An 11,864-nucleotide genomic window follows, 5' to 3' on the forward strand; every position below is an offset into this window, starting at 1 on the left:
GTTGTGTGAGTCTCACACGGCTCCACCATAAGATTTTAAGGCAGAACAGTGTCATTGCTCCATTCCATATAACTCCTACATTCCCTGGTATGTGGACACTGAGAAATTTTAGGAAGAATGATGATTCTTTCTAGCCAAGATTGTCGTACAAAATGTAGCAGTCAATGATGAACTGCAAATTTGGGATAGTTTCCGGATAGACTCAACTTTATCAACCAATATCAATAGCAAATATGATTACAACCTTAACCATCTTCCAAAAAATTAATGATATTAAGCAATATTTATCGGAACACAAGGGACATCTGGCTTTAAGTGCACCTAGTCTCAGTAGAACCAGATGCAAGTCGTAAAACCGAGCATGTTAATTTTTGACTTGTGTCACGGCATTTGACGCTATCACAATTATAATAATAAATTAAACACATAAGATGAGCAGAGATAGAGTCCTTCCCTCATTCAACAGATGTGCACTGAATTCATATTTGTTGTGAGGTACTGAGCTAGGCCCTGAGTCTTCACCATGAGGACATGCCTTAGGCTGCAAGGTGATGCCCAGGCTTTGGCACATCTGTGCCCTTCTCACCAAGGGTCTTCTTGTGGAGAAAAGGAATCTGAGCTGGAGACATGGCTCTCCTCCTTGTCCTGGAGGGCTGTCACCTGGAGCCCCGGTAGCGTGGGGGCAACAAGACCAGCAGCCATCTCCCGCCCTGGAAGAGCAGGATGCCACGGCTGGGAGCAGACGCCCCAGCTCAGTAACTCCTCCTCTCGGCTGTAGCCCTTCAAGCCAGGGATTTCTGTTTCTTTGAGTGGAAAGCAGCCTCAGTCTCTTGGCTCTGCCACTTCCCTCGCTCTCTGTGAGCCTGTGCGTGGCAGAGCACAGGCCCGGGTCAGAGCACTACAGGGGCCGTGGCTGGAAGTGGACGACCGTCAGGGGTCACCAAGAGCATTCTCAACGGGAGAAGGACACGACCGGATTCGTTGTTAGAGATTGTTCGGCCTCAGGGAGGAGAATTAAGAGGTCAGATACCACTGAACCTGAAGACTAAAACTTTGAGTATCTCCCATCCGGGCAGAGGCAAGGGAGGTCCCTGAAGGAGGCTGAGAAGGAGCACAGAGAGGCAGGGGGGAGTGCCGTTGTGGAGGGGAGAAGCCCACCCAAAGAAGGGTGAAGTGGCCAAGGGATCAGATCCTGCAGCATGTCGCTGGATCCAGCAACCGGCTGTGCAGGGACCTCAGGAGAGAAGCTTCCGAGGGACACCCAGACAGCCGCCAGATGCAGGGCCAGGAAAGCTGGTGGAGAGATGAGCCGGTGGGCAGTTCCCACTTGGCAGGGCCTTGGGGTTGAGGCGGAGGTCTTTCTATACTCGCTCTTTGTGTGAAGGCGGGAGAGGTATGAGCATGTTTAACACGGGTGCATATAGGTGTCCGAAGAAATGCAGACAGAGCTGGAGAATGAAGACACACCACAGAGGCAGCCGGACCTCTGTCTGCTCCTGGCCGGTGGAGCCCCATGACTGGCCACAACCTACAAAGGTTGTTAACGCTCAGGTTCACGAACACTCAGGGACTACGAGCCCGTGCACATGCAAGCCAGGCTCCCCTGCTCTGAGCAAGAGTATTTAGGGGGCTGTTTGTTGAAAGGCCTCTGCGGAGTGCTGTGGATGTCAGGAATCACCGGCCCTTGCGCTGTTGTTGGGACCCGTCCTACCCTCCAGGCCCGAGGCCCATCTTGAAGCCCCTTCTAGACACCGGCTATCACTTCACATCTGCCGCCTCACTGATGAAAATCCCCTCCAAGTGTAGAATTGGAACTTTATATTTTCCTCTCACCAAGTTTTGACAACCTCAGGGCGGGAACTCTTCTGAAACCCAGGCTAAAGAAAAGTGGAAGCAAAAAATAAATAAATTTTAAAAAAGACCAAGGGTAGAAGCACGGATGAGTAAAGAAGCCAGGAGAATGTATCGTTACATATAATAAACGTTGGTTATAAGACATGTAGCAGTAATTATCTGGAATAATAATCCTCCCAAATCCCAAGACCAAAGGATATAGAAAAAAGCATGGTAAGGTTTTTTTTTGTGTTGGGTGGAAAAAAGTTGATTAATACTGGATATTGACAGAAAGAAAGATTCATTATGTGTGTTCAAAATTTATAAGTAGAAACTAGAAAAGAAATCAGAAAAAAATGGTTTAAAGCCTAAATGGTAATGAAAACCCAAAGAAAAGGAGAAGAAATAGAGAACACACAATATACAGGGCAACATAGCACACAGTCAGAGTAAAAACAAGTGAGAAAGGAAGATCTGAGGCCGTGTTTCACGTCCAGTTACATGTCTCTCACAAGACACAGCCCGAAAACAAATGGTAAGATTAAATATAAAAGGATGGAAGTCAGGCAAATATTAATAAAAAATAAATAAAATGTAACAATAGAAACAGCAGGCAAAAGAGAAATCACAAGGAAAAGAAATACAAAGCATACTTCAAACTGATAAAAGTTACAAGAAGATTCATTGTGGACATTTATGTACCCAACAATGTAACTTCAAAACACAAAAAGCCAGCACTACCAACTATCAAGAAAATAGACAAATCATCAGTTCTAACAAGGGATTTAACATACATCTATCAGAAATCATGGGTTAAAGTAAATAAAAATAGTTGTGACTAACACGTTCAATAAAGTTGAGCTAACAAAATACGGAATACTATAGAAGACAGAATAGAGTCTCTCTGGAAATAGTCATTGTAAAATCAAAAGGAGAAAACAAATGAACAAAAGCCACAAGGAACTACTGATAAATTCCAAAGTGCAGAAATCATCAAGGCATTATTCTGAGCCACAGTGCCAACAACTAGAAATTAACAATACAGAGATAGTAAACCACCTGCTGGAAAAAAATAATCAAAAACTGAGTAAAAACTGAAAATATCCTAAATTTTAAAATATCTCATGTAAGTACAAATTTAAAGATCTTAAGAAAAAACCAACTGGAAATTACTAGATTAAAAAGAAATGAGGGGGGCGCCTGGGTGGCGCAGATGGTTAAGCGTCTGCCTTCGGCCCAGGTCATGATCCCAGGGTCCTGGGATCGAGTCCCGCATCGGGCTCCTTGCTCAGCGGGGAGTCTGCTTCTCCCTCAGCCCCTCCCCCTGCTTGTGCTCTCTCTGTCTCTCTCGCAAATGAATAAATAAAAATCTTTAATAAAAAAATAATAAATAAAAAAACAAAAAGAAATGAGGGATCTACATAGCAAATATATGGTATCTTGTCAAAGTATGATGAAGCCCACAGGGAGCAAAATTTAAGTAGGAATACGTTTATTATGAGATGCATGAGCCAAGGTTTCAACTGAGAAAGCTATCAAAAAGAAAGATGAAATGAAATCAATCCAAAGAAAATAGAAGAAAACGGTAAAAGTCAAACACAATACATGAAATAGATAAAAAATAATCATCAGTAATTGAGTTGAATACTAACCCTAAAAAAATAGATAATCAGATAAACTTTTCTGGTTCTAATCAAGAGACAGAAAGAGGATACACAAAATCAACAATTAAGAGTAGATGACATGAAAATATTTTTATTATTAAGGAATAATGCATTTATATCAATAAATTTAATAATCCGAAAGAAATATTTTTCCTAAATATTTTTGAGGGATATGAATTACAAAAATGGCTTAAAGAATAAGTAGTTACCTTAAATACACAAATAATGGCAGAATAGTTTGAAAAGACGTCTAGAGCTTTGATTCAAAATGACACTACATCAGAGATTTTATGGAGTTTGGTCATTTAAAAAATTTATTTTTTAATTATAGAAGTAAAACATGTTCATTTTAAATAAAATAGTCAAACATATGTAAGAATATACAGTAAGAAGAGCGTCTCCTCACTGTGTCCTTTATCCATATTTGAATGCCCAGGAGTAACCTGTTAGATGCAGACCTCTTACTCCAAATAGGCCAACATACACGTCCACGTTAAGTTTACAAAAAGGAGACCTTGAGGGCACACATTGGTCTACAGCTGACTTGTTCACTTCCACCTGGTGTCATGACATCATTCCATATACAAATATAACAGATGCACGGTATTCAATTGTACCATAATATATTGCAGAATACTTAGAGTCAGCCGTCCCTTGCTTCAAAGAAATAAACATCTATAGACAATATTTCAACAACCTGGAGAAACACCTTCCACCATAACATGGGGTGGGGTGGAGGGAGCCTTCAAATGAAACAAGAGAACAAGGTACTTCGGCTAGTGTCCCACCAGCACTGAGTAAATCGTCAGCTCCAGCCTGATTGAATAATAACGAAAACTGAGGTTTGAAGGATAAACTTTCAGGGTCGAGATTAGCCTGACCATATGAAAAATAGATGAATATAAAAAAACACACCGTTTTTTCTGTACGAGGACTTGCCAACCGTGTTGGATGATCACCAGGACAGACCCACACTTCCTGTCGAGGGGAGTTCGCCATGTTCTCTCACCCCAAGTTCAGCTGTGGGCTGTGTTCATTTAATCCTTCTGGGTGCTCCAGTTTCCCCCACGTCATTCCCTGAGTGACCATACTTACTGACTGTCAATCCATATCTTGATCAGCCAGGGTCACTTTATGAGGCTGTGGGCAAACCTACGGAAAAGAAGGAGGCAGTTTCTGGGAAGGACGCAGTGCAGAGAACAAAGATACCACACATGGAAAGGCACAGCCTGAATCCAAGATCTCCCTTCTTAAGTTGGAGGGGTCCCTAACTAGTATAGTCACAGGGTCTAGAAACGCAAAGGTTAAGACCAATGAAGAGACTGGCTAATTCGTGTAAAGTTTTTACATTGTTTTTACCATATCCCAGATTTATCACGAGGGATGTAGAGCATATGACAACTGTAGTCTGGTTCTTACTTCAGATCCACATTCTCTTCCTTTAACATTTTATTAGGATCACCTAAAAGTCATGCTTCTTTGCTTCTATTTAAAAAGGTGGGGTCTTTCCAACAAGTGATGGTGGGACAATTGGACATGCACATTCAGAAGAATGAAGTTGGACCCCTTCTTCATCATATACCCCCAAATTAACTCAAAATGGATCAAAGACCTAAATGCAAGTCCTAAAACTATAAAACTCTTAGAAGGAAATAAGGAGAAAATCATCATGAACTTGGGGTAGGCAAAGCCTTCTTAGATATAATACTAAAAGCACAAAAGAAAACAGATAAGTTAGACCCACTCAAAGTGAAAAGCTTTTGTGGCTTCAAAGGACATTCTCAAGAAAGTGAAAAGAGCTTCCAGAATGGGAGAAAATACTAGGAAGTCATGTATCATATCTGATGAGGGACCTATAATCTGGTATATACAAGGAACTCTGATGAGTCAGTAATTTAAAGATAAATCACCCAATTTAAAAATGGGCCAAGGAGAAACCCCACGTGGCCGGTTGGAGCAAATATGTCTGTCCGGAGGCACATTGGGAATCCGGAGTATCTGACCAAAAGAATACCACAAAACCCAAGGTATCAGCATATCAAGTCAAGACTGGATACTGGTAACAGTATGACTAAATACATTGAGAAGCTAGAAGAGATCAAAAAAAATTATAGATACAAAAAGGATGAGCTTTTGAAGAGACTAAAAGTTACAACTTTTGCCCAGCTGGTCATCCAAGTTGCTTCCCTATCTGATCAAACACTGGAAGTGACAGCTGAAGAGATTCAAAGGCTAGAAGACAATGGCTCTTCGACGACTTCAGAGCCCGATGGGGAGATCGGTGCCAGGACCAACGGAAAGGGGAGCCCGGGGGAACAGTCGCCAAGCCCCATGCAGTTCATAACGAGCGCGGGACCCGGGGACTCCAATCGCTCCACTCTGCAGAGCGTCATCAGTGGTGTTGGGGAACTGGATCTAGACAAAGGGCTAGTGAAGAAAGCAGAGTCCAACACCAAAGACAAACCTTATCCCGACTGCCCCTTCCTGCTACTACATGTGCGAGACAGAGATTCTTACCAGCAGTGCCACATTATTGGAGCTTATAGTTACCCAATTGCAACTCTGTCTAGAACGATGAACCCTTATTCAAATGACATTCTTGAATATAAAAATGCCCACGGCAAGGTCATCATTCTGTACGACGATGACGAGAGGCTGGCCAGCCAGGCGGCCACCACCATGTGCGAGCGGGGCTTTAAGAACCTCTTCATGCTTTCCGGAGGTCTAAAAGTCTTAGCTCAGAAATTCCCAGAAGGACTGATTACAGGTTCCCTGCCAGCATCTTGCCAGCAGGCCCTTCCTCCTGGCTCTGCCCAGAAGCGATCCAGCCCCAAAGTGCCGCCCCCACCAGCTGAGAATAAATGGAGGTTTACCCCAGAAGACTTAAAAAAGATAGACTATTACCTGGAAGAGGATCAGGGTCCTGCGGACAATCCCAGAAGGCTGAGCCAAGCGAACGCCGCTGGAAGAGACTCCAAGGTTCCAGGCGCCCGCGGCAGTCAGAACCTGCCCGCCGGGGGCCCTGCTGGCCCCCCAAACCCCCGCTCACTCAGCAGCAGCCACCTGCAAGGCAAACCCTGGAAGTAAAAACTTTGTCCGTCTTAGTCGAATAAATACTTTTTCTCCTTTCGGGAAAAAAAAAAAAAAAATGGGCCAAGGATCTGACTAGATAGTTCTCCAGAGAAGATATGCAAATGACCAATAAGCACGTGAAAAGATAATCAACATCATTGGACCTTGGGGAAATGCAAACCAAAACCATAATGAGAGTGTCCTACCCACTAGGATGGCCCGCATCAGAAGACAGATGCTAACCAGTGTTGGCAAGGGTGTGGGGAAACCCTCGCGCACTGCCGGTGGGGGGAAGATGGGGCAGGCGCCTGGGAAACAGGCAGTTCCTCGGGAGGTAAAACACAGAGTTACCATGTGACACGGCAACTCCACTCCTGGGCATATGATCAAGAGAACTGGAAGAATGCATGCACGCAAAAACTTACACATGAATGTGCACAGCTCCATTATTCATAACAGCCAAAAAGTGGAAACAACCAGGGTCCACCTACTGATGAATGGATAAACAAACTATGGTTTATGCACACACTGGAATGCTACTCAGCCATGAAACCGTATGAAGTCCCCTCACACGCTACAACACGGATGAACCTTGGAGAACAGGGAAGGAAGCCGGGCACAGAAGGCCACACACGGTATGGTGCCATCCCATGGAATGTCCAGAACAGAGAAGGTGCTAGGGGCTGGGGAGCTGGGGGGGGGAGCTGGGGGGGGGGGCATGGGGGTGACTGCTGATGGGGTATGGTGTGATGAAGATGTTTTCGTCCCAGATAGATGGAGGTCGCTGGTTGCACAATACTGTGTGTGTGCTAAACGCTGTGGAACTGTAGTTTAAATACAGGAGTTGTATGGTATGTGGTTCATATTTCAATAAGGCTGTTATTTATAAAAATGACAGGGGTTTTTTTTTAAAGATTTTATTTATTTATTAGAGGGCGAGCGAGAGAGAAACAGCATGAGAGGGGAGAAGGTCAGAGGGAGAAGCAGGCTCCCCGCTGAGCAGGGAGCCCGATGCGGGACTTGATCCCGGGACTCCAGGATCATGACCTGAGCCGAAGGCAGTCGCCCAACCAACTGAGCCACCCAGGCGCCCCTAAAAATGACAGGGTTGATACCAATGTTCTTATCTGTTATGCACAAAGAGCGGATTTATTTACTTATCCATTAAAGATTTTATTCGTTAATTTCTGAGAGAGAGAGAGAGCAAAAGAGCACATGAACGGGCGGAGGCGGAGGGAGAAACAGGCTACTTGCTGAGCAGGGAGCCCGATGCAAGACTCGATCCCAGGACCCCGGGATCACGACCTGAGCTGAAGGCAGACGCTTAACTGACTGAGCCACCCAGGCGCCTCAAAGAGCGGATTTAATCACCTAAAAGACAACGAATCTTCCTAGATCCCATGTTATAGTACAAGTTATTTTTTTCTCGGGTGTTCCCAACTTACCTGGTCTTCTGGTCACTTAAAGAAAGGCCAGCGTCACAGTTGTGAAGAGTGATGGCCTGCCACGTGGAGGAAAGAACAGCTTCTTGCCCTGATTTTGCTATGACTGGTTGTGTGACCTTTGTCAGGTCACTGAACTTCTCTGGGCTTTAGACAGCTCACCTGAAAGATGAGAGGCCAGAACTAAATAGATCCTTCTACATTAGAATTTTATGATTCAGGTTTAAAATGGCATATGTAAAGATAAACATAATTATGAAAGCAAAACATATTGTATTTACTAATTTTTTAAGATACGTAAAATAATCAGGGTGTCTGGGTGCCTTAGTTGTTTGAATGTCTGACTCTTGAGGGCAGCCGGGTGGCTCAGCAGGTTAAGTGTCTGCCTTCAACTTGGGTCATGATCGTGGAGTCCTGGGATCAGCCCTGCGTTGGGCTCCATGTTGGTCGGACGTGAGGCCTGCTTAAGAGTCTCTCCCTCCTTCTCCCTCTGCCACTCCCCCCCCTCTAAAAAGAATTTTTTAAATTATAAAAATAAAAAATAAAATAAAATATGTAACAAAATGTGAATTGTGGCTGACTTATATGATATGTGATTAGTGTTTGCCTTTTCCTCATGTCAGTTTCTCAATTCTTCTTTACACGAGCTTATTTAATATCATGCTGGAAGAAAATATTTTTTCAAAAAGCTTTGTATTGCACAGGTTAAAGTGTGATAACTTGATTGAAATACAAGTCTGTTAAGTCTATAAATACAGGGGCGCCTGGGTGGCTCAGTCGTTGGGCGTCTGCCTTCGGCTCGGGTCGTGATCCCGGGGTTCTGGGGTCGGGCCCCGCATCGGGCTCCTTGCCCGGCGGGGAGCCTGCTTCTCCCTCTCCCACTCCCCCTGCTTGTGTTCCCTCTCTTGCTGTGTCTCTTTCTGTCAAATAAATAAATAAAATCTTTTTAAAAAAAGTCTATAAATACAGATGCAAGACATTTGTAATTTTCCAGTGGCGAGGGGAGATATTTGAAACCCCTTGGTGTTTTTTAAGTTGGAATTCTTTTATACAGAATTAAGTTCTCTTTGTTTAAACACGTTCTTGGTTTTTAAATTGAATATAGTCCTTGGCACATATCTTTGATTCTTGTAATGTATGTGCCAGTGCTAACCTAATTTACAGACACCAGGGAGAGAGGGGGCCTCTAACTCATCTTCCCCAATAAAAGGGAGGAGTCAGAAAAATACTTAATCTGATAGTTTCTTATGCAAAACTTGGTTCCTTACAATAGGTCTGCACTAATGACAAGATGAAAGCTGTGGTAAAATACTCTATAATATACATGCAGTAATGTGCCGACGAATGAAGTAATAAAACAGTGAAGACCTTTTAGTTCAGATTTCCAAACCAGGAAACTGTGATCTACATTAGGCAGAGAGCCCTTTAATTCAATGGAAAGGGTTTTCTTCAGCTGAAGTATTTTTAGTGTGGACATTTGAAATGACATACCTATTTGAGCTTGAAACAAACTACAGTTAAAGATCTAAATAATTGTGAAATACAGCAAGTGTCATGGCGGGTTTGGGAGGACATCAAACACCTGCCCACAGGTGCCTCCCCGTGTTGGCTTATCATGATTGGGTAGCTGATATAGAGGTCAAAGTGGACCTCAGCACGCCCCGAGCAAGGGGACCACAGATGGTTTTTCCTCTGGGAGACAAACAGCCCCGTGCAACAGGGAGAGGTCCTGCACGTACCTGTTAAGGTGTGCGGTTACAGGCAGTCACGACCCTGCACAGGTCTTTGTGTTTGCTGATTGTCTCTGTGACTGGGAATCCTAGAGATGGGATCAGGAAATGAAGGCATGCACACGTGATGTCAGGAGCACCTCGGTTTTGCCTGGCTTCTTCATTGTCTTTGGTATGTAAATATCCTGTTGTGTAAGTATAAAGACAGGAAGTGAGTTATACAAAACTGTGCAACAGCAGGGTCGAGTTTCAGATAAGCGGCTGTGCCTCGGGTTTTGGGAATTGATACATATTTAGTTTCTTGAAACTGCAGAAAACTACTACCTTTTTCCTGGGAAAAACATTTTCATTATTTCAAAAGAAGCTTTGACAGTACTGTGTACATATCGTCCGGTTAATAATTGCCGCTCGGGCCTGTAACAGCAGACTTGAATTACTTAGCTTTGTGCTTTATTTGTGTTTCTTTGGAAACACTGAAATCTGTCTTCAGAGGTAAGAGAGGGAGAGGTGGAGTAAAGGAGCAATGAGGAGTATGCTGTGTGCCCAAGTTCTGCTGGGGTTTCCTGCCCAGCACAATCCCCAGGCGTGTGAGGAAAGGGATCCCCGTGGTACCCCCCCCCCCCCCCGCCCCGCCACAAAGCTCCTCTGCAGCTCATGCCCTCCAATTGCTCGGAGACGTGTTGAGAAGGGCTCCTTCCTCTTTTAGGGTTAGAAGCAGAAGACCCCTGGTCTGAGTCTTATTGACTCCTTTTTTTTCCCATTTAAATGTACCTGGTTAAACTTGGGGTGTACGATTTTGGAGATCTATGCATTTTCCTAAATTGAGGAGTATACGAGAATTTTGGGTTCGAGTCTAAAACCAGTGAGGAACACCTATGGAATCTAGTTTCTCAACTCTGGTGTGTTAATGAGATACACTAGATGAAATGCAGTAAAATGGTGTTGGGGGGGTGGATTATGAATGTTATTCATTTTATTGACACACAACATTTTAAAAGATACTCTCAATTCCTAAGATAGTGAAGCAGCTCTCATAACTGTCCCAAGTGAAACCTTGAACTGAGAATAGGAAGTGGGGGAGTTTGAGGTTTTCCAGTAGTTTCTGAGCTCTGAACTGCAGGATGCAGAATGAGCTCCCTGCTCGCCCCCCACGTCCACTGGGCTAAGAAGACAGGTTCCCCTTTCTGCTCTCAAAGGAGCTGCAGCTTCAGTCCCCACGATGCTTTACCCCTGCAACCAGCTCGGGTGCGAGAAAGGACTGTGTCTCCTCCTTGAGCATAGAGAATGTACATAAGCTTCAGTAAATGACTAAAACCCATCTTTAAAGTTCCTCCTGGAAAGATCACCACATTCTGATGAAGTTTAAAAGAATATAAAATCAAATATTTGGGGAGGAAATTTGCCACATTTTGCTATCACGTTTTCAGGCTGACAATTTGCGTTTAGCGTGTAATTAGTCTGCTCACAAACTGTATTCAAGACCTACGACATGTTAAAAGTCATTTGAAGATTTGAGAAAGAGATGCAAATGTACTATTTCAAAACAAAATCGTTAACAACCTAATTTCTTGCCACTGGTTCAGCTTTATTTTCCCCTTACTTTTTTTGGTTCCAGTGTGTGAAGATTGTTATTTTGAAAGCCATGTGCACATTTATGAACAAATCATTTTAAATAGCTATTTGTACGAAACTTGAACTTAATAAGCTTAGGGAGAGCATTGTCCCGTCCTTGGACTGTGCGTTGCCCACCCCTTTCAAGTGGCATTAGCGAATCCCGGCTTTAAAAGCTTAATGATCGGGCACATAATGCTCAGTAGGCAGTCTTGTTAGAAACTACAATTTGGTCCAAAGACGGCTTTTTTATTTATCTGATTTGCGATTTCTCAGAATTAGGTAAATTGTTACTGGCCATATTGATTTATATTAGAATCGCTTGAAAACATTGGCTAGCTGTTTCTAGGTTTCCTCAAACATTGAAAAGAACAAACCCATGGTCTTTTGGCCACTTGAAGGCTTATCTTTATTTTATTTCCATAACATGAAACTACAGACACACATTGTAACACTATGTATGTATACGTATGTATGTGTAGATATTATATTTACAATTTTAATTAGATTTT

The 11,864-nt window shown here is 43.4% G+C and overlaps 1 protein-coding gene across 1 annotated transcript; it reads left to right on the forward strand.

Annotated features, from left to right (window-relative positions):
- The first annotated feature begins 5,459 nt into the window (after positions 1 to 5,459).
- Positions 5,460 to 6,629, forward strand: LOC113913031 (centrosomal protein of 41 kDa-like). Its single transcript, XM_027576975.2, has one exon. The coding sequence runs from the start codon at positions 5,460 to 5,462 to the stop codon at positions 6,582 to 6,584; it is 1,125 nt and encodes a 374-aa protein (XP_027432776.2). The 3' UTR covers positions 6,585 to 6,629.
- Positions 6,630 to 11,864: the final 5,235 nt, after the last annotated feature.

This window comes from Zalophus californianus, chromosome 14 (assembly GCF_009762305.2).
Source record: "Zalophus californianus isolate mZalCal1 chromosome 14, mZalCal1.pri.v2, whole genome shotgun sequence".
Classification (NCBI taxonomy): domain Eukaryota; kingdom Metazoa; phylum Chordata; class Mammalia; order Carnivora; family Otariidae; genus Zalophus; species Zalophus californianus.

Excerpts from the sequence above, each read along its gene's own strand:
- LOC113913031 (XM_027576975.2), top strand. The coding sequence starts at position 5,460 with ATGTCTGTCCGGAGGCACATTGGGAATCCGGAGTATCTGACCAAAAGA.